Source organism: Colletes gigas, unplaced genomic scaffold, assembly GCF_013123115.1.
Source record: "Colletes gigas isolate AHSC1104 unplaced genomic scaffold, ASM1312311v1 Colletes_gigas_Sc00002, whole genome shotgun sequence".
Lineage (NCBI taxonomy): Eukaryota > Metazoa > Arthropoda > Insecta > Hymenoptera > Colletidae > Colletes > Colletes gigas.
This window is the reverse complement of record NW_025106631.1, coordinates 1,755,633-1,780,807: the sequence shown is the minus strand read 5'-3', so window position 1 is coordinate 1,780,807 and position 25,175 is coordinate 1,755,633. Positions and strand designations below refer to the sequence as shown.

The window sequence follows — 25,175 nt, the reverse complement described above, 5'->3', positions numbered from 1 at the left end:
TCAAATGAGAATTAGAGTGTTACATAAATAATATGATTGGTTACGTGCGTGTTACATAACCTATATGATAAACTAGACGCGCGGTAACGAACATGTTAAGCATGAACGGAATCGTAACATTTAAAAATTCTGATAACATTTCATAAAAATATCGATTTAATCTTTCCAACAAGTATACATAAACTAAATATTAGATGTTCTTCGATGGTCCCAATATCTATAAAAACGTAAACTGCGTTGTTACATCTTTCTAACCTACATAAATATGGTCAAAAATTGTAACGATCGTGTACATTTCTTATTATTATTCTTATTAATTATTTGATACATTCGCCGCTAGATTGTCCTTACATTTATTAATGATAATTAACATAATATTCTGGACGTAAACTTAACATTTGACGACGAACACAACACTACGAATGATTGCTTTCTTTGGACACTGTGCGTCTATTTTGGTCGTTCAGGTATCACTACTTTCCCCACTTACAACAGTTCGCTATCTATTATTCGACAACGACACCGCATGACCGAGCGGCATGATTGAAACGCGATCGTATGCGATCCCTTCAGTCCCTCACGACGAGGCGATGCGAAGACAAACAGTGATAGTCCGACGTACGAAACACGCGCCCGCGCATTTGTCGTTCCGCCAAGACGAGGTGATATTGCTCGAACGCTCGAACTTGGACGATTGCGAACAGAACGCGCTCAGATTATAAATAGCTAGTGGCAAAGAACAAGGGGATGCTCCTAGTAAGATAAGGAAACCGATAAACGGATACCTGATCGCAGTGTTATTGTCAGAGAGCTCGAAAGTCGTCACCGTTCGTTTACGTTCGCGGAATACTACCGAAAAACAACACGGTAACCGAGGTCGAACGCGAACGACTCATAACAGAAATCTGAACAGCCGATGGGAAAGAGATAACCCTGAATCGCGAACACGCGACAGAGAATTTTATAACGGAGAATTAACGACGATCGCTCGATACGAGTTAAAGAATTATTAACGATCAACGGCGGAGAGGACTGCTGGTGTAACGATTCGAATATACCGCCGCGCGAGGCGCCAATCGCCGAGCACCGTGATCGTAGGTGCTTACCCGCCAATCGTCCGTGATGCTGCACACGAGGACCGTCGCTGTCGCTGCAGCATCGCCTCTCGTCGTTGAAAATGTCTTACCATCGTGGCTGGTACGCGTTTCGGCCAGCCGTGTTGTGTCGACGCGATCCGCGAGCGACCGTTCCATCCACCGGGGCCAGATAACCCGCGAAGTCATGCTCAATAATTACCAGAAGGTGCTCGAAAAGTACAAGTGTGAGTATTAACACTGGCTGCGTCCATCTTACCGTGCGGTCTCCCTCTTACCCACGCCAATTGGTTCGCGTACCGTCTCGGTCGCGCATGCGCGTCGCTCGCCGTCGCTTCGATATTTCGAATCGATGCCGACCGACTCGGGACCTTGATATCGAATAGATCGCGTGCCCGCGCGGGAATTGTAATTGATATGTCAATGAATTCCCCCCCTTCCGGGAAGCGTTCGATTTACGCTCGATCTTAAAGGCAAAACGCGTTTTACACGCACGAACGTGCAGTATTTTCTCGCCACTCGAATTCCCACGATTTTGGCGAGTACCCAAAATCATCGTCGCAACACGTATCTATTAGAAGCCTGTTAGTACAAGTCATTGTCATGATTTATGTCGAAGAATACTGAGGTTAAGGAATACGAAATCTTGGAGTCTCGTGATCCCATGAATAACGGGATTCTCAAAATTTCGAATAACCTAAAAGAAACTAGGTTCTAAATCTCGATAGTTTTGTTACCCAAGCAAAGTATGTGCCTCGATAAGATGTTTAATAATTCAAGTAAAGCTCGTATAAAACATTTTCTATTCGAATTTATATCTAGAGTTGTAATTAGTAACAGAACGCGTTAGAGGGTCGGGAAGGACGGAATGGGCAGAAAAATCCGAACCGGTGAAAAGCATTTCGTATCAGGTATCTGTTTGAACAAAACGTGAACGCGGATTTATCATGAATCGAAGCCGGAGTAATAATGCTACGCGTTATCCTGTACTCGTATGGTTACAGAGTCCTGATACGGAGCCGCGTGTGTAGTCACGTGCATATGGATCGTATTCTGCAGCCCGCGTCCATCTTGATACGCGATATCTGAGGTTACGCGAAACATTAAACTGAGAGCAACGCCGGGCTGTTTTTAAATTATGCCGCGCCTGATGCATAAAATGATAAGAAAAGTAGAAACATTAACGACCGTGCAAATAATCATAATGGCAAGCTTTCGAAGCGTACAACGCTGATTATTATTGGTATTGGGTCTGTTAAAAAATTTATGCTATTTAAACGAGAATGTGAAACTCTAAAAATCGAATATTTCCCCATAGACTTACAGTTTTAAGTTTTGAAAATAACATAGGTCTGTCATGAAGGGGACTATCGAGCATGTTGTTTTGCAATTAAGAAATGATAATTTTTTTTTTCTTTTTTTTTTTGGTGTTGGGTAGCCTGTGGATGCAAACAAAGAAGTCTTTACTGCACTATAGCTTGCGGACTTTGCGGTGAACAGGAATGGTCAAATTGTCCACCCTGTGATTTTATAGACGCGGGAGATAAAATTGAAGATATACCAAAAGGTACAGAAGATACTTTGGACAGTTAATATTTAATATTTATATTGTACTTTTAAAGTAAAAGATTTGGATCTGTCAATATTTTGTATCGATCTTTATTTAAATAAAAGACATTTCTTCGAATGCCATTTTATCTCGCAATGTAAATGAATTGAATATCTACCATTTCCGTGTTTAAAGAAAGATGTGATATGAGGACTCAACGAAAACAGATTGACAAAAATATTTTGTCGCTTGAATCGTTATCTGCGATTCACTATGATACGCTATTTGCACCGTGCAATCGACACTGTCAATGCCAAATATTTGTTAATCCGAAACCGTGCTATGATTCTCATTGTTATTCGATAGCTCTGCTTGTTTACATTCCTTTATCGCATCCGAACATCAGGGAATAACCATCACGGTTTATTCGAATATCGAAACATTTTCAAAACAATTAATATAAGCTATGTATAGGTTTCTAGTTGTACAGCTGCCCACCACTTGTTCGAGCTGAAGAAACATCAACGATCTACCATTTGTGTAACATTTTTTTTCAATAAATTATTACGTAAAAGTATTTCTCGTTACTTTTTCCCGGGTCCATCCGAAGTTTCGTCTTTCGATAAATAATTTCATCGATAAACAAAAATTCCATCAGAAATCTAACAGACAAATAAAAGTCTCCCATTATTTAATAATCATATGTGTACTTGAGTCTGAACTACGTGGTTTGTTTCAGCCAAGAAGCTTCCACAAGACGTGGACACGAAAGGGGTGTTCGCCTGCAACGAGCTCGACTTGAAGGAAGTCCAGGTCTACGGATTCGATTACGATTACACGCTGGCCTGCTACAAGCAGTCCATGGACCATCTGCTTTACAATCTCGGACGCGATATGCTCATCCAGAAGTACAAGGTACCGCCTACTGTTCGTTATATGCGTCGACCGTGTAGAAAATTTGAACGAAATCGGTGACACTTGTTACGCAAAGTACCCTTGCGAAACAGAGAATCCTTACGCCTCTGTCGTCGACGAACGTCTGATGGAAAGTTTCGCGCCGACGAGACTAATTCGAACGAACGAACGAAACTTCCCCCTAACTCGTTTCTGCGCGCGGGTACGGGCCCCCCGTCGGTCGGCGTTTTCTCGAAAATCAAGCGACAATTACGCCCGGGACGAGAATTTCAATTGAAACTTGACGCGAAACCCGTTTAATCGGCTGTACAGTACCCCGAGGGAATCGCCAGCCTCAAGTACAAGGAGGATTTCGCCGTTCGTGGCCTCCATTACGACATCGAAAAGGGTCTGCTGCTGAAACTCGACAGCTTCTTGCAAATTCAATTTGGCACCGTTTACCGCGGTTTGCATCCGGTAGCCGACGACGAGGTCCTCAGGCTCTATAAAAACAGAATAATACCGATCGCCTACGTGGAGGCGCCTCATAAACACTCTCACGTAAGCACTCCGCAGGAAATCCTATTAAACCGATGCTATTAAGTCCGCACTTTCGGTAAGATCGTCTTTCACTGTGGCATTTTTTTTTGAATTAAAAATACACATGTACACGATTTAAAAAATATTTGAAATCGTTGAAGATACATTTGTGTCGGTGTAGAACCCCTTTACGAAAACTATACTCGGGTCAACGAGACCACACGAACGAATATTCACATACGTCCATTGACTCGTCTCTTTGGCCCGAGTATAGACACAATATTAATTCGAGATAATTCTTATCTCTTATTATGTTACGTCTCTACTTCGTAAATACGAAAACACGAAATCTGCGGTTAGTTTCCGGGCAGTTTAATAGTAATTAACCGAGAGCAGTATATCGTATACCGTATTTAGCGAGAATATGATGTGCAACCATGCGTGGAAAAGTTTGCTCGTCTGTGCAACGGCGTTAAAAGAAAATTGAAAAGCGAATAGGTTCGCTGTGTAGAACGGTCGATGATGCGTTCTCTGTTTTTGCCTCTTTGAAAAGTTTTCAAAGAGGTAACGCAGAAATGCAAATTAATAGGAACGTTTGTGATGTAACCGACTGCATGATTGTTTTGGTCTTTTTTTCAAGGTTACTTTGCATGTACACGCTAAGGCCGAAACTATTTGTCGAATCTTTCTGTATTCGAACGTAAGGAACGTTGCAGCATCTCGGATAAATCAGCAAATATTATTCTCCACTGATCCGAGGATATTTTATTTACGTTCGAATACTCAAATGTTCGAACGTTGTTCAAATAGTTCCGGTCCTGGTACACATACATATCCTTAGTTTTGCATTTCCAAACAGAAACTGGAAAAACTGGCAACAAATTAAACGTCTTCTGTTTGTTTGCATGCGTCGACACGTATGTTTTTCGTGATGGATTTTTTCAACCTAAAATATAGAAAGTGAGTACCTTCGTTTAGTATACTCGAACGCTTTAGGGTCTGTGGATAATATAAAATTTCGTTTCAGGAGGCGCTACACCGAACGAAAATGGTTCAGCTGGCCGATTTATTTTCGGTACCGGAAATGAGCCTTCTGTGCAACGTCACGGAATACTTTCTTCGAAACCATATCGACTATCACCCCGAAATACTCTTTAGAGATGTAAAGGTAAAAGCTTGTTATCAAAAATTCAATTATTTATTAAAATCGAAATAAATACGTCTGTTTTCCCTGTAGAACTCGGTACAAAGTTGCCACCCTATAATGCACGGAATGGTGGTGCAAAACGTATCGGAGTATCTGGAGCAGAATAAGGATCTAAAGCAATTCTTCGACCGGCTTAAGAACGCAGACAAGAAAATGTTTTTGGTGACCAACAGCCCTTTCCACTTTGTGTACGTGTCGAAAACGTCGCGAAAACATAACATTATTCGATCGATGAAATTTATTATTATTTTACAGCGACATCGGAATGAAATTTTTAGTCGGTAATAATTGGAAGGATTACTTCGACGTGGTAATAGTGCAAGCGAGGAAACCGAAATTTTTCACCGAAGAATCGAGGCCCCTGAGAATCTACGACGAAGTCAACAAAACTCAATTGTGGGATCGAGTGACGAAACTCGAGAAAGGCGCTATATACCTCGAAGTAAGATTTTATATTCTACGTATTCTTATCTTTTATGAATAATAATCATTGCAAACGCAGGGCACGGTTAAACAATTGCAAGACATGACCGGTTGGCAAGGGCATCAAGTATTATATTTCGGCGATCATCCCTACAGTGATTTAGCAGATGTTACTTTGGAACATGGTTGGCGAACTGGAGCAATCATTAAAGAATTAACGGTAAGTATACATCGCAGTTCAAATAAGAACGCTTCAAACAGTACATTTTTCGATATTCAACTTCGATTTCTAATTTTGTCTGATTTATTATCAGTAAACTACATATATATTCATTCTAAAATGTTTTACAACAGACGAAAAAATTAATTCGATACTCAAGTAGTCAAATAGTAGAAACTGCTAATTATAGAAAAAGTACAGACTTTATTTGATTCATTCAATAAGGAGAGGAATTTCAGAAACAAAGCACCTTCTATACCTCGACACCTTTGACCTTTAAAAAGTTGTCATGCTCCGCGCTGAGTTCGATTAAATTCAATTGGCCATTCAGGGCTACATCCCTGACTAAAAATAACTGCATTAAATAACCAATAAGGGGCATGTATACTATACATACAGAGGATATCTTTACGATATCAATGCATAAATTATTTGTTCGATACAGCACGAAATAGCGACACTGAACAACCCAAAATTCAAAGAGAACGCTAACTGGTTGCAAATGCTAACGGGATTGATAGAGGAGCACCAAGATTACGAAGGGCCAGACGTGCAAGGAGTACTGAATGAGTGGATCAGTGAAAGAGACCAGTTAAGGAACGAGATAAAACGTGTATTTAATCAGCAATTCGGCTCCGTGTTCAGAACATATCATAACCCCACGTATTTCTCAAGGAGACTGTTTAGGTTCGCCGATATTTACATGAGCACGATCACAAACCTATTGGAATATTCAACGAGTCACACGTTCTATCCAAGAAGAGGTGTAATGCCGCACGAGTATACAAGTTATTTTGTGTAATGTACAGATTCTATGTTTAGACCTGAAATTAGATGTATTACCGATTTTTTTTGAGGACCTGCCAGAAAGCTTATAGAGCTACCAATCAAAAATATGCCGGATAAAAAAATAGAATATATATATATATACTATATACAATTTTTGAAAGTTAGATATTTAAAACGCATTTTCGTTTTATGTAAATAAAAGAGAATGTCAGACTGCTTAAATCGATAACGGAATATAGCGAGCAAGTGATCACCGATTTATTAGATCGTTCAAATGTGTTTTATGCGATGCATAATTGTTTAGAGAAAATAATATACTCAAAAGTACCATTGTGCGTATCTTGTCGACATAATTTAATTCATTCTATCATAGTTGAACATTAATCAAGTAATCGATTACGCGATGCGATTTAACATTTCGATCGTATTTAGTATATATGTGATTAATCATCAGCCGTTTGCGGTCATGGTTGATTACGTTAATGGTTATTTTTAATCGTCGATAGTTTGATCAAATTTTGCCAAACATGGTATCTATTATTGTATATACAAACATTTCGCCAAAAAGTATAATAAATTTTAGTATAGAGGTCTTGACGATACCATAAACTATCGGGATAACGTTTATAGCGACCTCGTGCCGAAATTAATAAGGCAGTTAATAAAATAATGGAAATTTAGTTCTTATTGGACGCTTGAAGCAGTTGGTATTTTACATATTTTATTACTCGTGATGAAGAGATATATGTATTGTTAATCGGGTACAAAATTTGTCAATGTAAGTGTTAAAAATGACGGAAATCTATTATCGAAGCGTGTATGTATATACCATAGATTAGATATCGCATAGTGAATGTATAAAACTTATTCTATGATATCCTTATAGTACAATTTAGACTAAATAGGATACAAAAGTTTAAGTTAATAGGGTTGTTCCTAATAACTGTGATTATATTTCTATCGAGCATACTTTTTGATTTTAGGATGCGCGTTACGACACAAAACAAAGTATGTATGTACATTGAATGAAGTTAATACGAATCCAACATGCGCGTCAAAAATTCTATGTAATCTTTTTTTTTCTTATCGCAACAGCGCAATTTGTTTTACATTCTTTTGCAGTCTTTTGCGAATACAAATACAATGCTTACGTTAATGTGTTCGAAATGTACATAAGTAATCGTAATAACCGATAAAAAATAAATCTATACAACATTATTACGATGTACGGAATATATTCCTACTTACGCTAACCTCAAATTATTTTTCCTTTATCAAAAACTCCCCAAATAAATATTTGAATTAAGCTACGTTACCTAACGATTTATCCGATTTATTTTATATCAACGATCTCAATATTTCTTCAAAGCATTTTCCTGGGATAAATGAAAGTTAGCAAATATCAATAGGGTTACCAAGTACTGAAAACGTACGAAAAATAAGAAAAATACAAAAATTTATTTCTTTAAAATACCTACAACTGGAAATAAAATCGTAAACTATAGCACAATGAAATATGAAATAAATTAATTCCGAAAATGAATATCGAGCCTTAGAATAGTATATTTGTGTATCAAATAATTTTATATTTCTGTCTCCTAGCACAAATAAATTATAAATGTCCATGGCATTAATTAATTATAATTAATACAATGTCTGTAATCAATTCGTAACATCCTTCGTTATAATTTCATCACTCTAAATGATTACAGAAATAAATTTAAATTAACAAATACTGGAACAGAATTGCTATTTGGAAGAAAGCTTAAATATCTCTACAGCGATGTACGTTAAGAAATTCCTAAAGTATGACGAGTGTTGAAGAGCATTATGTACAACACGTTTCGTGTATTTCATATAAAAAATGCCCGCAGATTTTCTATACAAATGATACGAGTGTGTTTGTATGAATTATTCAAATATATTTAAACAAATATCAGAGATACAATATTTACATAAAATTCTCTCGCATTCATGCAAGCACAACACGCGCACAAACACTGTCCTACGCAATTTTTATGAATATCAAATACAGCCACTGCACAGTATACTACGCTATCCACACTTAAACAAGTGCCCTTCGATGACTGTATTACCGAAAATGACTTTCATAGTATTTATTTGACACAATCACCGCACAGTTTCAAAGCTAAACTCAAAAAAATGATCCACAGCCTGACATAACACTTACACGGTAGTGTCGCCACCGTACGTTCTATGGCTTTATCATTATGTTTCGACTTATGTTTCATCTAAGTCATTCATTATGAAAGTGATGTAATCATGTAAGTCGATTTGTGATCACGGAAAACATATTTTTGTTCGATCGATGTGTATACTCTTTAAATCCTTGATGAATTCATTTACCAACGACCATCAAAAACATGCTGGTCGATTAGTGCTTATCGATACTTTTCAGTCAATTGAAATGCAAAATTTTTTTATCTCCTTTTACGAAACAAAGATAAATGAACCTATGTTCCCCATATCGATGGTACGATATTTACGCGTAAAACATGTTCATGCCACTGAGAACTAATTCCATGTTTAATCTGTATTAACTACATCGATTCGTAATGGTTGCTCGGTAAAGCCAATTACATGGAATTATTATAATTTACTATAACAGTAGTACTAAATTATGCGTACAAGTTATTTACATATTAACTTTCAATAGCTATGTTAACAAATTACTGACTCAGGAATAACAGCAGGACCATTACAATTAGCAACGATTCTGGCAAACTTAGTCTTTACTGTAGTTACGGTATTTTATGCATTTTGGCTAATTATTGGTCAGCTATTTAACTTACTGAGTGATTGACATTTTCCGCATACAGTCTTCCGATTTGATGCAGATGCAAAACGTCTGACTACCGACGAGGTAGATTAGCGAAATTAAATTTCAGCTAAGGTAGCAAAAGTTATGTCGCATATAAAATGACAATATGATAAATTTAGAAACTTTTACTTGGGCTAGTATCGTGAGATTAAAAAGATGACTAATTAAAATGGAACTTAAATTGGAAGGGAGAACCATGGAAGTGATGGAATTCTTGGAAGGGATTGAAACCTTGTTGATGTTTCCCTGATTCTGGATCTAAAGGATCTTCTCCTTGATCGAATTTCGCTCTTTTCTCATCGTCAGTCAATACCTCTTTGGCAGCCGCAATATCGATAAACCTTTTTTCCGCCCGTTTCTTTTCCTCCCCCTCCTGAAAGTTGTCAGGGTGCCATTTTTGTGCAGCCTTTCTATACGCTTTAATAATATCCCGTTTCGATGCTGTTCTCGATACCCCCAAAATTTTGTAATAATCTCGCGACTCAGAAAGCTTTTGGCGTTGTTGAGCTTTATGAAGCCCTTGTTTTGCTCTCTGTAGACTCGGGTCAATTTCTAAAGCTTCCTTAAAATCTCTTATCGCTGTTTGAAAGAAAATTATTATATTACTAAATTGAGCCGTTCTTCCAAATCGGTACCCGCGGCCGAATCGACATGAAATTTGAAGAGGTTGGAGGGAAGGGTGAATAGATACCAAATATAAAATTTTAGCTTCACTAATTCGAGATACTAGGCGTCGAAGTAATAAAAGAAAATCGCGGAGAGTGAGGCGGAGGACGATCGTCTTTTGACCACGATCGGTTACTGTTTACTAACTGGCGAGAAGACTGGCCACGTTTCTTCTGTTAAATTATGGAACTGTTCGTGAAATGTGGACTAAACTAAATACTGTGTATGATATGAAATCGGATGAAAATCTTATGGTGGTACAAACGCAGTTGTTCGTGAAGGTGTTGAAGGTGTTGAGGTAAATGTTTGTTCATTCATCTAACGTGCCACGAAACTTTGTGAAGTCATACATACTGATGTATGTGGGCTGATGCAACAAGAGTCTTAACAACAAGATAATAGAATTACAGTTGAAACGACGCGATCCATGATTTATTCGAAACCAGACTTGCCATTATTTTTGTGGGCAGAAGCTATGAATTTCTATGAATTTTATTCCTACACATACGTAGGCTGGATTAGGATAGTATATTGCAAACTAACATTTTCCCATCAACAAAATAAAAAGTATGCATGAAAGGAGCGAACTGGTTTTTCGTGGGATACTTTATAGATTAGCTTCCTAGTAGAATTAAAGACCGAGAATCTGATCAACAATGACGCGAGAGCTACCACATGATAAGGAGATTTGTGTGCGTAATATCTTGAAAACGGCCGCAGGTGCAATTCAGAAGAATATCCCTAAATATAACAGTAATAAAAAGTTTATTTATCATATTAATGTAACTTACCATCGTCGAACATCTCAGCAGCAAGATAGGCTTCTGCACTGTCGCAATACACGCCAGGTTCTTTTCGCATTTTCAGCGCTTCTTGGCAATTATTAATTGCTTGGCTCGATTCCGAGTTACCAGTATAGCACTTACAAAGAAGTTGATGAGCGGTAAAACGTACATTAACCACGTTTGGTTCGAGCTTAAGTACAGATTGGGCAGAAGCTATACAATTATCGTAATTTCTTTCTTCTTCGGATGTTTCTGCATTTGTTAATAGCTTCGCTACCTCTTTCACTTTCTTATAAAACGAAAAACACTTTGAGTGTTCTGGATCCAGTTTCAGACATTCTCGAATTTCCCTAAACATTTACAATATTAATACTATATTCGACAATATGAGACACCATGCAAAGGTGTAATGACAATTATTACTCACTTCAATGATTCGGATACTTGTCCGAGCCGATAATGCAGCGTAGCTAATTTCAAAAAACCTTGCGTGTTATCGGACTGTAATTTAGTTGTAGACCGCACATCAGAAATGGCACTGATGTAATCTCCAAGAGCTTCGTGACATTCTGCTCTACGCTCTCTAAGTTCAACAGCCCATGGACATACTTCGATAACTTTAGAAATTTTATGCACAACGGCTGCGTAATCACCATTTTTCATTAAACTGTCTGCATCCTCGAGATCTTCTCGCGCAGCTTCCATTTTATATACAGCATTTAAAGCATCCGCATTGTGTGGCTGCACCGCCAACTATAATAAATGGACACAGAACAGTTTTAATATATTAAAATTATATAATCATAAATATTTATATTTCCATGGAATACAGAGGTATACCTACCACATCCCAAAAATCTGCTTTCGCTTTATCGAATTGTGCTTGTTTAAGTAACACATTACCTCGCTGCAATCTTGCGGATGTAAAATCTGGCTTCAATTCCAAAACTTTATCAAGATCAAGAAGTGCAAATTTAGCTTTACCTAATGCTAGGTACACAGTGCCTCTCTTATAGTATGTTAAATAATTATTTGGATCTCCCTCTGCAACAATAATACGTATCAAAATTCTAAACAAAGAAACTAATAAATACAGGAAAACTTCGTTTCTTGTTATCTCAAAAAGGAATGGTTACTTTTCCCAGTATATACTATTTTTAATGTATAAAAAAGCAATGAACATTTCGTTAAACTATTGTTCTAAATGGGAACAAAATTCAACAACAGTTCGTATTTCTTATAAGTCTGACACGGAAACGAATTAACGAAAGAAACATATTAAAGTAAATGATTACGAACGAAACTTACCGACAGCTGCATGGTAATGTGACAATGCATCTTGCAATTGACCCTTTGCTAAAAATTCTCTACCTAATTCTAAATGCCTGTCAATTTCTAATTGAGTAACACTCCCAACCACTGTAACACGAGCTTATTAAGTATTACACCGTAAAATAGTTATAATAAAGATACAACAGATTAAGATTATTTACCGTCTAAAGAAAGGTCCAATAACACAAGTAGTAAACCACAATGGTACATGACTGAATAGAAAATTGAGCCACGGTGATGCAGATATTTCTATAAATAAGAAAACAGATTCGCTGGCTTTACAAGCCTCTATTTAACTACCAGATAATACAAAACTGTTCAGCCACAGCGCCATTGCGATCGTGGTCTTACACGATTGGTCCAAGTTGATTCAACAGAAATGGGCCTCCCACCATTGGCACCTTACTATCTGACACAAACTTTTGGATATCTTTACCGTAATATACCTACTTGTATTTTACATTTGTTCAACATTGGATGCCCAGTCGACGGTGAATGTATATTTACTGTGTAAATTTTTTGTATACGTGTCATATGCCATGATAAACTAGCAGTCTTTTATTCAAAGGTTGAATGAAACACGTCACATACTGCAAAACATATTGTTACGAGTTACATCAATACAAATCAGCCAAGAGATTCATTACCCGTGTGAAATTTCATTTACCACCTAGTATTTACTCTTTCAATAGAAAGTAACGAAAAGAAAATTCGATAATGATATTTTATACAGAATCGAAGCTTTACTCGTAAAGGTTATTAAACGAATATGAAATTGTAAAAAGGATCCCGCGTAAGAAGGTTTGTTGAAAATTTATTTGCTTTTAAACATATTTCACGCCTTTTGATATGTATAAAATAATGAAAATACATACTTTGTGAAATTGTAAGTTTGCTGTTAAAAGTATTGACGATGCCTCGTGCTCGTACTTATTGGAAAACAGATTTGTAAATTATCTGTACGTATATAAATACCGATATGTGCGCTTTCATTGATTACGTCAAGTATTTGGTACAAAGTAATAATACTATTCTATGTTGGAGAAAAACATTGCATAATTTTTCATCTATTACCGGTGTCGTCAATGCGGAATCACGATAAGTGAAATGTATATTTTACGAAACTCTACGGATTAATAAATATTTCATGCAAAAGATTATGCAATTTTTGCAAAGATGATAACTACGGTCAATATATCGATGAATTGATTCTTCGCTGATTTTAATAAAGTTGAAATATGTAATTTATATGTTTGAAAAAAACTGTTGCTATTATTACGTTTAATTTTGCCTGCGTACGAGTCTTGCTGTTTATAGAAACACATCAAAGTAAACGGTAAATATGAACTTAAAGATCAAACCTAATCGATGAAGGTTAACAAAGTAGTTTTTATCGCTGACGCAAATGCATACGTGTACGAAAACTTTAATTATATGCAAAGGTAAAAGTGTTTTAAATGACGGCCTTTATAACATATTTAAAAATCATTGAAATTGGCGAGGAACCAGCTCTTCGTCAAGTTTGCGATTAACTACATTTCGATTCGACTACACAAAATATTTCGATATCAAAGCTTGTTCAATGTATAGTAAAACATTTCTGAATTTCGATGTGCGGGATAAAGAAGGCAAGTACATGTGAAAAGATTCTACATCGCATAATCTTTTTCCCTCGTTTATTAGATGGTTCATTTTATAGAATTCTCCTGTCATTTTGCATAATACTATAAATAAACGAATGAATCACCAAATGAATAAACATTTAAATAATATGCGTGATCCATTGTCTCTTATGAGGTATTTGTAACAATATTGACACTCTACATCATTCTTCACGGAACACACGTGTTGTTTTTATCTAAGCACAAGATGCACATGCTTTCCGCAATGCGACCGACACTTATTGCTAATGAACGACAAAAGTGTATACATGTTAATGCATATATATCATACACTTCGTAAGGTTAAGTTGACATTCCTCGTTAAATTTCAGACACTTTATTTTTATTAATTCATTCAATAGCCGTACGACGTACAGTTGTTAGCAGATTTTTCCTACTTCCCGTATTTTTCTCGGTTCACCTAATATAGCGTGTAAATGTGCAATTACTAATAAGAGACCGACAGAATGGTACGTTCACCGTTCCGATTCTTTATTCTTCCTTCATTTTTTTTTCTTCTTTTTTTTTCTCTTTTTGCCGCTTGCTCACCATATTTCAGTGAAACAGACATATAGCAGTATCATTAATGTTACATGCGAATGATACGATGAGCATCATTGGCTGTGGAAAAATGTAACACAGCCATTGAGACTCGCTGTCGGAAGCGCGACAATATATTGCTTTACTTCCTTTACAAATTTCTTTTTTTTTTACGCGCGTCTTGCTTGCCATCTTGATTCAACAAGCGACGCGCCTCGATTAAATAACATTCGTAAAAGTTAGAAGACATTTTTTTTTTTTCTTTTGCCATCCCACCTTGTGTTGCCTACGAATTTTGTTTCAATCTACGCGTGTGCTCTTTCTTTCTCTCTTTCTCTCTCTCTCTCTCTCTCGCTCTCTTTCTCTCGTGTCGACCTTTTTCCTTTCACTCGCAATATCTTACGCACACGATTACTCAACGCTTCACTCCCATTAAGATTTTTTTTTTCCATTTTCTTTTTTTTTTTCTTGAGTATTAGTTGTCCTTTTTAAACTTTTCACCGTGAACGGAAACCAGCTTGATGTAGACACACACAATAAGCGCACACAAATGTTTCTTCTTTCCTTCAGAAAGAGCAAACGAACGAACGCAATCCTCGAACGTAAGTGTCCGTTCAAATTTTTGAAAATGCGTAATGTGTATGAAACAAAGATAAAAAGTAAACTATTACCTATAGCACGCGACGACAACAATTGTATTCGGCGACACTTTCACGCGCTCCAATTTTCCCGACACTGTTTCCACGTGTTACGCGTACCGGATATGGCTTACAATATGTTCTCTACCTTGTGTGTATTGTGTGCTTTCGTAAATTGCGCATTCTTTTTCGTAGTAATGATTGCAGTCACAGTCAAACGCCATTTTTTGTTATTTTTTTTCTTTTTGCTTTTTTTTTTCTCATTTTTACACAATATGTAATACGATTTTTATTCGTAGCCCCTCTCCCGTTTTTTTTTCTCTCTCGCACTACAATTGATCTTTGTTTTATCGTTCCACTCTGCGTAGATCGGTAAATGTTTTCTAAGGCTGCTCGTCCGACATACTTTAGAGGACCAAACATAAACGTTTAAAGGTACTCGTACAGACAAGTATACGACTGTCCTTCTGAGCGAAGTAACAGGGAAAAAAAAAAAAAATAAATACTTAACACGTTAATAAATAGTCTCGTTTAATATACCATTCTCCTATTTCCTCTAAAGATGCTAATACGTTCTAAATCATAATGCCGTACTTGAATTTATACGTGTACCGGTTACGAAACGGTGGACATCTGACTATCGCACAAATATATTTTATCAATTACTTTTTTTTCTTCTCTTTTTATATGAAATATACGATAGCGGAATCGTTTGAATTCGGTCGGTAATATTTCGACTACCAAAACGATTCGTTCGTAATACGGGAAACGAAAAAAATACATGGAATTAATGATACCGTGACTGCTCGACGATCAACACTGTTACGTATAAAAATATCGTTACAACTAGGAGAGAAACAAGTATAAAAATATTTTTGCGTATAGCTGTCGTTACTTGCATGATCTCTGTCCACCATGTTACTCGTAAATGAACATATTTACTTCCAACTGCACAAGACTAATAACTTACATCGACGCGTCATATGTATTCGTTGCCTTGGCGGTCAATTGGACAGTAGAATCCAGAATCTCTTCAATTTCAAACACACAATCGTCAGTTTTTTTGAGAATCCGTGAATGATCAATTTTGCGAACAAAGAAGAAAATATATATATATTAAAATATTCCGGATAATAGTGTCCAAAAGTCACCTATACTCTTTCTTTCTTCTACAGCGATGTAAAATAACATAACGCAGTACAGCATAGCTGTTATACAAAAGCTCGCGCATACAGTGTCATCTACGAAATCGATGTAGACATCAAAAGGAGAAAAGAAAAATGAATAGTAATAGTAATATAGTAGTAAATAAGAGTAATAGCAATAGTGATACTAATATAGTAGTAGTATTACGGCAAGATCTACTATCTTCTTGGCAGACTAAGCGTCCAACTGAATAATTTATTGCCGTAAATGTTGTACTCTATAAACGGAAAAGTGATCGATTATCACTTTCTCATTGTGGGTTTCTTGTAATGTTCTTGGCAGGGCCTCCGAGTTGACAAACGAACTCGACAATTAAAATCATATTAGAATTTGAAAACCACTCGCACCATGGTCGGAAGCCAACAATATTTACTCGTAACACTATTTGAAAGTTCTAGTTGAAATAATTATCCCCCGGTTAGGGAGGCATTCACACCTTGGTCCACGGTCACACGGCATACGATTCACGCACGCGATTGCACTATAAATCTATTAATATAACAGGTATAAGTATGACATGTCTAAAAATCCTGTCAGTTGTCACGCAAATCGAATTTGTACTTTTCCTCACATAGATTAGGTAAGAATCCGACGTTTGCACAAAAGATATCGACATTCTATAAAGCCCTACCAACATCATCAACCAGTAATGACGCGTTTCGCCGTTATCGTCTATCATTTAATGCGCGTTACATTTTCTTCTTTTTTTTCTCTTTTTTTTTAAGTAGAAACAATGTCCCAAAAACAGCGTTTTCAGGACTGTAAGAGCTAGCGTTCAGCCCTCCCCGATCGGACAACAGCCACGTAAGTTCTTGATGTATTTACTTTAACGACTTAATATTTCCCACTCTCGGCTCAAATAACTGAGCTTTATGCTTTCCTGACATTCAATACCGTTTAATGAATACATTTAGCATTTGTATTTCGTTTAAATTGTTCATTTATCAATTCGCATGGAAATTGAATGTCACAAGATCGTTCGATATCACAGTCGTTTCTCAATTATTTTAATGTTTATGTATTTACGAATATTACTTAGTATGTATATATATGTATGTATGTATATATATATATATATATATATAGCGTACTGATAAATACAGTTATAAAATATGAGTGCGCCTTTTTGCCTTCTTGTCCCGAAGGGCTTTGCTTCTTTGTATATTTTTCATCATTTCTTCTTTTTTTCGTAAAGTTGAGCCAACTAACAGTGTATGTATTTTTTTACTCGTTTATTTTTTCCCTTTCGAAGTACCCCCCCTCACCCCCCTCTGTAACTGCAACCGTATTATTTTTTTTTTCTTTCTTTTTTTAACCCGTGTTTTTCTTTTTTAATTTCTTATAATGTTAGCTTTCGTTCTAGAGCACTCGCATCCAGTACTGCGATTTAAGATTCTTATAACGCACCATACCATTTTTACAGGACAACGTCTTCGTTACGTTTAGAAATTCTAATTAGAATACATTAAAAATTCAGGTACAACAAATATACCCCAATAGATTCGCTGAAACGTTTCAGCCTATTCTAGACACAGTGACCAATGTTTTAAATAAAAAATAAACTCCTCGAATTAAATTAAAGACAAGCAATAAGTTTACAGCGTCTGACGTTTAAACATACTTATTGTAAACGGAAACGAGACGGGAAATACGAAACGGGATTTCTAAAAGTAGCCTAAGACGCAGCCTGTGTGTCCTTTTCGTAGTATCAATGTTGTCGACTATTGAAAATTTTCAATCGCGATTTAGTCGATTACACCATATAATATTGCCGGCGCAACGTCGTCTGTGTCTGGGGACGGCAAAACAACAAAGTACCATTCGTCGCTGGACTATAGTAAATTTAAAACAGGAATCGTCACAAAATCTATGGCGATGGCGATATGGCGTATCCTAGGCGCCTAGTTACATATATGCATTACATCAAAGAAATGAAAAAGAAACAAACAAAACAAAAAAGAAGGAGAAATGGCGCCATTAGTTTAAACCAAACTACACAAGTTACTGGCCATTCAGGCAATAGTCATAAAGCACTTGTGCATTTAAAGCTATGTGGATTACTTGAATCTAGACGCCACAATTCTCGAAGATACGCCCATCACATCCTCCAAAAATTTAAATAATGAAGCCACAACGAGCCCCATAGTTTTCGACAGGAGTTCTAAAAAATTTCACTAAGTTTCTCCACCTACTATGTGTTGTATCGTAACGTCCTATCTAGACATTTACGATTTGATTCATTAGTGATTATACTACTTGTGTTCCTCAACACGCACGGCAACGAAACTTTGGATGGATCTCGTATGTATCTGTATATAGTACCAGACAAAATCCTGATGATTCTTAGAGTGCTTTGAAAAAAACGAGATCATTATCTTCCACGTTATTCCGATTCGTTTCCGTAGATATCGATGCTGGAATCGCACTCAAGATTTACCAACGTTTCGTCACACGCGAATAAAGGTATTTGTGGAATTGAATAAACACAATTTTCTTTTTTCGTTTGAAAAATTGTAGTGCTCAGGCAGTCAGCGAACGTGATGTGTTTATACGTGATACTGTCTGTCCTTTGTTGTGTATATGTAATACGCGCGCAGATACGTGCGTGTTGTATCCGATGTGTATGTCGTACGTGTCTTTCTTACATATATTTGAATTTACGTGTACAGTAGTAATAATGGTAAAAGTGGAAATTGAGATGATGGTGATTTACTTCTGCCATGTCTCCCACCAATCGGGGCCAATATTGCTGCCGTTGTTAGCAGAACTATTATACGATGAATTACTATAATTACCTCCGTAATTTCCGTAATTTCCTATAGAAATAAAAGCGATCCATATAATATGTAAGCTTTTACTTTGTTATCGGCGCTAAAGAATTTTAATTAAATTTAAAATAAACGAATGATTTAGTTAGTTACCAACTAACCTCCGTAACTGCCTGATCTGTTGGAGGGACCACTGTTACGTGTAGGTCCGGAACTAGGTTGCTGACGATAATCTCTTGCACCAAATCCGCTACTAAATCGGCCTTTAGTACTACCACCACCACCACCACCACCACCAGTACGTCGAGATCCACTTCCAGAATATCTTACTGAATCACCGAACATTTCGTCCAACCATGTTGGAAGTTCTTGGTTAGCCTCGATAAGCAGAGACACCAAATCGCGCACCAAATTATGATTTTTGTGATTGAAAAATGACGTTGCAAGACCTGTTCGGGGATAAAATTACAATTTCACATTTGTAAATTAGAATGAAAATGAAAAAAAAAAAAAGGAGAAAAAAAACGAAACTAACCTAAATTGCCCATGCGACCAGTACGACCGATCCGGTGGACATACTCTTCTACATCGCCTGGTAAATCGAAGTTTATCACATGTTTAACATGCGGAATATCAAGTCCACGAGCAGCAACGGCAGTTGCAACAAGTATTGGCGCTTTACCAGCACGGAAACGGCGTAAAGCATCTTCTCGTTCGCGCTGAGTACGATCACCATGAATGCTGGTAACCGGATATCCCATTTGATGCAAATATTCTTCTAACATATCGGCGCCCTTCTTCGTTTCCACAAATACCAAAGTCAATGACTCGGCTGCTAAAGTTTCGGCATAATATATTTTTCATAATACAGCTATTATTGCTAGTGTGTACAAAAATAAGTACACTATAAATTTTTTTAACTTACAAGCGTCTGAGAAAACGCTAGCTTGAAGAAGATCAAGCAAATAAGAACGCTTGTCGTGTTCTTCCACCCATACGATTTTCTGAGTAATATTTTCAGATGTAGAACCGACACGGCCCACGGCTAAAAAGATATAGTTACTAAGGAAATCCCTTGCCAATATCTGTATCTCTTTCGGGAACGTAGCTGAAAACATAAGTGTCTGCCTTTCCCCGGTTGGAGGCATTCTATCCTCTTGGACTATGCGTCTGATCTGTGGTTCGAAACCCATATCCAACATACGATCTGCTTCATCCAATACTAAATATCTGAAACATTACATTAAACATTTCGTTGAGAATGAAATAATTCGAGTTAATTATAGAACTCAATTCCGTGATAAATATAAAATCATCCACGTACCGGCAATTGTGTAAACCAATTTTGCCGCGACTCAGCATATCTACAAGGCGACCAGGTGTTGCTACAAGAAGATGGCAGCCACGATCTAATTCTCGCATTTGGTCTGAAATATTCGAACCACCATAAACAACAGCAGGACGCATACGCGATCTATACGCAAATTTCCTTGCTTCGTCATATATCTGAGTGGCGAGCTCTCTTGTGGGTGCTAGTACCAGACCCAGCGGATATTGTTTACGCTTGCCAGAGGAATTGACGTGTGGTGGTGGTGGAATTGGCCCACTTTCATAAATCTGATTTAATATTGGCACTAAAAAGGCCGCTGTTTTACCAGACCCAGTTTGGGCACAGGCCATAACATCGCGACGACCAATAATAATTGGTATCGCGTATTTTTGTACTGGTGTAGGCTTATCATAACCAGCCAAAGTGATGCTGTTCTTTATTATCTCTGTCAGCTTAACCTCGTCGAACTAGAAAATAAACAAGGTGTAAATGCGCATCACGCCACTAAAATAACTATTTTCATAATAATGTTACGGAACTTACAGATGAAATGTGTGTTGGTATGTTGTCTCCGGTAGCCTCAACCGGGATATCCTCATATTTACTAAAGTTAATACCAGTATTCCCAGTACCGAACAGCTCCACCTCCAGTCGCTCGTCTCTTCCAGTAGGAATTGTCCAATCATTCTCGGAGTTTCTTCTACCCCCCTCTCTATCGTTGTTCCATCCTCTGTTGCCGCCACTGCTGCCGCCCATTCTATGATCGTTTCTGTTCTCTTGCCAGCTGCCTGTGGCTCTAGGGTCTTTCCAACTGGAGCTAACCGGGCGATCGCGTTCTCGCTCACGTTCGGAATTCGAGTATCTATAGTCTCTTCCATTTTCTTGATTGGCACTACGTCTATTGCGTCCACCAAAATTTCCAAAGTTTCCAAAATCGACGTCGCGGGAATTACGTGGCTCTCTGAATCCTGAACCACCTCTATCCCCATCACGATCCCGTTCCCTTTCCCTTTCATGCACGCGATCACCTCCTCTCTCTCTTTCGGGAAATGATCTTGAGTTGGAAGAAGAATGTTGATCTCTGCCAGAAGGCGCGTTACCTACGAGTAATGAGTATAATTTTTTAATATCTTTTTCATCATCCTCTGCGTTTCTGGACAATAAAAATAGCATCGCCACGAGGTACCACTGACTCACAAAATTTTTCAGTAGCAAGAACCTCTATATTAAAAAATATTTAACTTTAAATTCAGATTAATCGAAACAATTCTTTTGTCTTATACGTGTATGTAAACAAAATTTAATCCAAATTTTTATAATTTAATTTTCCACTTCAATTTCAAGAATGAATACGTAACAATTCTTATGAAATAGCAAGTATTAAAAATGTTACACATTTTGATACTTACTTCCAGATTTATTTCGTAGGTGTGGTGGTACGTAGCGGTCCCTGCTTGGTTGGCGGGAGCCCGACAAGTCCAGACCAGCTAACTGAAATGCAAGACGTCTAATTTTAAAAATCATCATTATTTGTAATTAGTATCATTAACATGCTAGCCAATCTGGACCACTAATTGATCTGCTAAGGATATAATATACAAATACCACGTTAAAAATTCAATCGAACGATTTTAAAATATTATAATTATACGTACTGTTTATAAATACAAAATTATGCTAGTTAAATAAAAAAAAAAAATTCGAATATAGAATAAACTCTGAAATTTTGTTGTTACGATTAAACGGGCGATAAAAAAAAGAAAACTAAAAGGTATAGATATTACGTGTAATGCATCTAATCATGAGAATTTGAACATGGTAAAAAAGCAACGCGAGAGTGCGTCATGGCACAAGGCATGCTGTTCTCAGAATTGGTTGCGGCCATTACAAAGCTGTACGTCACAAACGAATCGACGACGATTCGAGTCTAGAAAATTTTTTATGTTGGAAAAAAACGCGGGATTGAATAGTTTGGAAAAATATAGGTTATGAAATTATGCGTACGGATGTAAGGTACAGGGACAGAAATTCAATGATATGGCAGAACAATGAAATAGTCAAACAGAAGGAAGAAAAGAGAGATGGTGGTTCGAAACAACGGTTGTCAGTAATACAAGACACTAAATCTTTTCCATATATTACCTGCTGCTCTAGACCTGATCCATTCTGGTTGGCTGCATTACTCATATTACTCCGCCTCGGTGCGTATTTTTCGTGGCTCTGCCGCAGAAGCTCTCTAGCTGTTTCTCGCCTAGGCAATCACCAAGCAAAAAATTTCAATTGTTCGTTCCTATTCTCTCTCCTTCCGTTCCCTGCTGATCTACGAACGAAACTTGTCGATTAAGTCGAGTAATTATAATTACAGTTTCTGCCTGTCTCTACTTCGATGCAAAGGAAATTCGAAGACTGGCTACTATGAAAGGCCTCTGGCCACACTTGACGTCGACGCAACAAAAATGGCCGAGCGCCGAAATACTGCTAGCAAGATGGCTGACAACTTATTTCCGGCGGATATTGTGAAACTGAAGGAGCACACTCTGCTGGATAATTTTCTAGGCGTTTATCGTTCCTATTATTCCCGTGTATTAAATTTCAAAATAAAGATTTATATCTGACCATGATATTGAAATGGAATCATGAACTCGGTTGTTACTCTCTTAATTTACTCTTCACGAGTACATATTCGAGATATCGATAATACACAAATTTCAAAGCGAATTATACAGCTACTAAATTCAGATTTTACCTAATACAAAATAACATTTTTAAAAACTAACTTCATTGTCTGGTAATTTTTTAGGTGGGATACAAATAATTTCATGCACAGAATAGTAATTTTTTTAGCATTTTTATTGTTTAAGTCTGAAAGTGAATCAATGTTTAATCTAATCGTCCTTCTTGGTATCTGTCTTTCCTCCTCTGATTCTTCCTGTACGACGTGCAGCAATAAGACCAATCTTACGACCAGCGCTAGTTCCACGTTTAACTGTCGATGCTTTACCAATGTGTTGATGGTTACCACCACCATGAGGATGTTCAACTGGATTCATAGCAACACCACGTACCTGTAAATATCAAAAGCGTTTCAAACACGGAAAACCAATGATACTAGTACCTGATAATTGTTAAATTTGCTCAGTAAAAAATTTTCAACAAATTATTCAGGTTTCAAATGTCAAAACATCATTGAGAAACATTTTGTTCGGTAAAACATTAAATATTCCATGTATTATTGAATATTGTACCTTAGGCCAGCAATTCCTCTTTGCCTTATATTTGTGATAAGCACGACCAGCTTTAAGAATCGGCTTATCGATACGTCCACCGCCAGCAACAATGCCAACCATTGCCCTGTTGTTCGATGGAATTACTTTTTTCGCACCAGATGGTAATTTTACTCTAGTTTTCTTTGTGTCAGGATTGTGAGCAATAACTGTAGCATAATTTCCTGATGCTCTGGCTAACCGGCCTCTATCGCCAGTTTTTTCTTCCAAGTTACAAACAATGGTACCTTCTGGCATTTGACCGACGGGCATTACATTTCCGATTTGAAGATTTGCTGTAACATACAGTTGATTTTTGAACGTTTCTGTTATTACAAGAAGCTCAACGTATGTTTCGCGCGATAAATTTTAAAGCTTGCAAAATTCATTTACCTTTTTTCCCACAGTAAAGGAACTGTCCAGTGTACATGCCTTCAGGTGCAATAAATAATTCTTTACGTGTTTTGAATTTGTAGGGGTCACGGAAATGCACAACAGCTAGAGGTGCTCCACGACCAGGGTCATGAATAACATCCTATAAAACAAAATAAATAACCATTTAAACAAATTATACGAAACAAATATTATTTTATGAAACGCATGAAGAATTTCAGAAAGAGCCTCTAGTGTTTACTCTTCAGTTGCTGTCAGAAGTAGGTGTACTAGAATTCATCACGGTTATATTTTGCGCTAAATTTACAGATAAAGGTTTTAATAAAAAAGATTATACAAACCTTAACAACACCCTTAATGTATCCATGCCTCTCAGAGAAATCCAGGGAACGAAGTTTAGGTGCTCCTTTCCTTCTTTTCGTATGTGATCTGAAGACAGACCCAGCGCCTTTACGCTGAGCACGAATAACTCGACCCATGGTTTAATACCTACACAAAGTTCACGTAAAATGTTTAATTATTTGATGATTATAACACTAAAAGTAATACAAAACGTGACACCATGTTAGTTGCACAATATAACCTTCAAATAAAATGATCAAAATGTAATACAATTTCCTCTTAATAAATTAAAATATTTATTAAAACGTTTAAAGAATGGATTAAACTTATCTAATCATCGTTTCTTTACAACGGATGCATCGTAATTTTACAAATTTTAGACGATTTTAAAAGGAAGAAAATCATATGCCACATACCAAGAGAACTCGATATCAAACAGAGACAGACGCAGCCGGAAGTTGGTCAATCGTGGAAAATTTAAGTTGGTTATACTGCGTACCCGCCAAAGTATTTGATTTAAAGCTACACACTTACATATTATAATCTAAAATATTTAACGTTAACTTTTAACGGTTAATAATTACTAATTTTTTTAAACAATTCACAGAAATATTTATATCTTGTTATATACGCATTGCTTTCATTTGTATATATTATGTACTATGCGTCGTATCGATAATTAATCGCCCCGAG

The 25,175-nt window shown here is 36.9% G+C and overlaps 5 protein-coding genes across 11 annotated transcripts in view; 1 reads left to right on the top strand and 4 right to left on the bottom strand.

Moving 5' to 3' along the window:
* The window catches only part of LOC122399466, a 60,835-nt gene extending 59,524 nt beyond the window's left edge, over positions 1–1,311 (bottom strand). Inside the window, exon 1 of one of the 3 annotated variants that reach the window (XM_043400168.1) lies at positions 1,187–1,311. The gene's annotated coding sequence lies outside the window, so the exon portion shown is untranslated. Of the gene's footprint in view, positions 1–1,106 lie in introns of all 3 variants that reach the window. The other 2 variants (XM_043400198.1, XM_043400175.1) reach the window with 2 other exon arrangements.
* On the top strand, positions 169–8,116 carry LOC122399500 (5'-nucleotidase domain-containing protein 3). Of its 3 annotated transcripts, XM_043400212.1 has the most exons (10): positions 170–1,321; positions 2,533–2,661; positions 3,383–3,558; positions 3,871–4,098; positions 5,035–5,037; positions 5,105–5,245; positions 5,315–5,472; positions 5,540–5,726; positions 5,787–5,927; positions 6,373–8,116. In XM_043400212.1, the coding sequence occupies exons 1-10, from the start codon at positions 1,123–1,125 to the stop codon at positions 6,727–6,729; spliced, it is 1,719 nt and encodes a 572-aa protein (XP_043256147.1). In that variant the 5' UTR covers positions 170–1,122; the 3' UTR covers positions 6,730–8,116. The 3 variants fall into 3 exon arrangements, with proteins under 3 accessions (XP_043256156.1, XP_043256147.1, XP_043256165.1); XM_043400221.1 differs by lacking the exon at positions 5,035–5,037 and having other exon boundaries at positions 169–1,321; XM_043400230.1 differs by lacking the exon at positions 2,533–2,661 and having other exon boundaries at positions 174–1,321.
* Positions 8,117–8,294: 178 nt separating this feature from the next.
* LOC122404205 (dnaJ homolog subfamily C member 3) lies at positions 8,295–13,777 on the bottom strand. Its single transcript, XM_043408139.1, has 8 exons — positions 13,217–13,777; positions 12,792–12,931; positions 12,503–12,590; positions 12,318–12,428; positions 11,854–12,053; positions 11,437–11,762; positions 11,016–11,359; positions 8,295–10,137 (listed from the first exon to the last, which is right to left on the bottom strand). The coding sequence occupies exons 2-8, from the start codon at positions 12,873–12,875 to the stop codon at positions 9,719–9,721; spliced, it is 1,572 nt and encodes a 523-aa protein (XP_043264074.1). The 5' UTR covers positions 12,876–12,931; positions 13,217–13,777; the 3' UTR covers positions 8,295–9,718.
* Positions 13,778–15,010: 1,233 nt separating this feature from the next.
* LOC122404185 (ATP-dependent RNA helicase bel) lies at positions 15,011–22,973 on the bottom strand. Of its 3 annotated transcripts, XM_043408117.1 has the most exons (9): positions 22,848–22,973; positions 22,627–22,735; positions 21,894–21,975; positions 21,028–21,584; positions 20,479–20,951; positions 20,080–20,384; positions 19,690–19,989; positions 19,316–19,603; positions 15,011–19,202 (listed from the first exon to the last, which is right to left on the bottom strand). In XM_043408117.1, the coding sequence occupies exons 2-9, from the start codon at positions 22,669–22,671 to the stop codon at positions 19,096–19,098; spliced, it is 2,157 nt and encodes a 718-aa protein (XP_043264052.1). In that variant the 5' UTR covers positions 22,672–22,735; positions 22,848–22,973; the 3' UTR covers positions 15,011–19,095. The 3 variants fall into 3 exon arrangements, with proteins under 3 accessions (XP_043264052.1, XP_043264057.1, XP_043264064.1); XM_043408122.1 differs by having other exon boundaries at positions 19,690–19,986; positions 22,627–22,948; XM_043408129.1 differs by lacking the exons at positions 15,011–19,202; positions 19,316–19,603 and having other exon boundaries at positions 19,685–19,989; positions 22,627–22,948.
* Positions 22,974–23,316: 343 nt separating this feature from the next.
* On the bottom strand, positions 23,317–24,619 carry LOC122398282 (60S ribosomal protein L8). The gene is made up of 4 exons (XM_043398000.1): positions 24,482–24,619; positions 24,141–24,282; positions 23,730–24,043; positions 23,317–23,549 (listed from the first exon to the last, which is right to left on the bottom strand). The coding sequence occupies exons 1-4, from the start codon at positions 24,617–24,619 to the stop codon at positions 23,370–23,372; spliced, it is 774 nt and encodes a 257-aa protein (XP_043253935.1). The 3' UTR covers positions 23,317–23,369.
* Between the last annotated feature and the right edge of the window lie 556 nt (positions 24,620–25,175).

Excerpts from the sequence above, each read along its gene's own strand:
- LOC122399500 (XM_043400212.1), top strand. The coding sequence starts at position 1,123 with ATGCTGCACACGAGGACCGTCGCTGTCGCTGCAGCATCGCCTCTCGTC. Across the intron at positions 5,246-5,314 it reads TACTCTTTAGAGATGTAAAG|AACTCGGTACAAAGTTGCCA; the intron begins GTAAAAGCTTGT and ends TTTTCCCTGTAG. Across the intron at positions 5,928-6,372 it reads CAATCATTAAAGAATTAACG|CACGAAATAGCGACACTGAA; the intron begins GTAAGTATACAT and ends TGTTCGATACAG.
- LOC122404205 (XM_043408139.1), bottom strand. The coding sequence starts at position 12,875 with ATGACACGTATACAAAAAATTTACACAGTAAATATACATTCACCGTCG. Across the intron at positions 12,054-12,317 it reads ACATTACCATGCAGCTGTCG|AGGGAGATCCAAATAATTAT; the intron begins GTAAGTTTCGTT and ends TTATTGTTGCAG. Across the intron at positions 11,360-11,436 it reads CAAGTATCCGAATCATTGAA|GGAAATTCGAGAATGTCTGA; the intron begins GTGAGTAATAAT and ends GTAAATGTTTAG.
- LOC122404185 (XM_043408117.1), bottom strand. The coding sequence starts at position 22,671 with ATGAGTAATGCAGCCAACCAGAATGGATCAGGTCTAGAGCAGCAG. Across the intron at positions 20,952-21,027 it reads TACCAACACACATTTCATCT|TTCGACGAGGTTAAGCTGAC; the intron begins GTAAGTTCCGTA and ends TTTATTTTCTAG. Across the intron at positions 20,385-20,478 it reads ATTGGTTTACACAATTGCCG|ATATTTAGTATTGGATGAAG; the intron begins GTACGTGGATGA and ends GTAATGTTTCAG.
- LOC122398282 (XM_043398000.1), bottom strand. The coding sequence starts at position 24,619 with ATGGGTCGAGTTATTCGTGCTCAGCGTAAAGGCGCTGGGTCTGTCTTC. Across the intron at positions 24,283-24,481 it reads ACATTAAGGGTGTTGTTAAG|GATGTTATTCATGACCCTGG; the intron begins GTTTGTATAATC and ends TTTGTTTTATAG. Across the intron at positions 23,550-23,729 it reads AGAGGAATTGCTGGCCTAAG|GTACGTGGTGTTGCTATGAA; the intron begins GTACAATATTCA and ends TGATATTTACAG.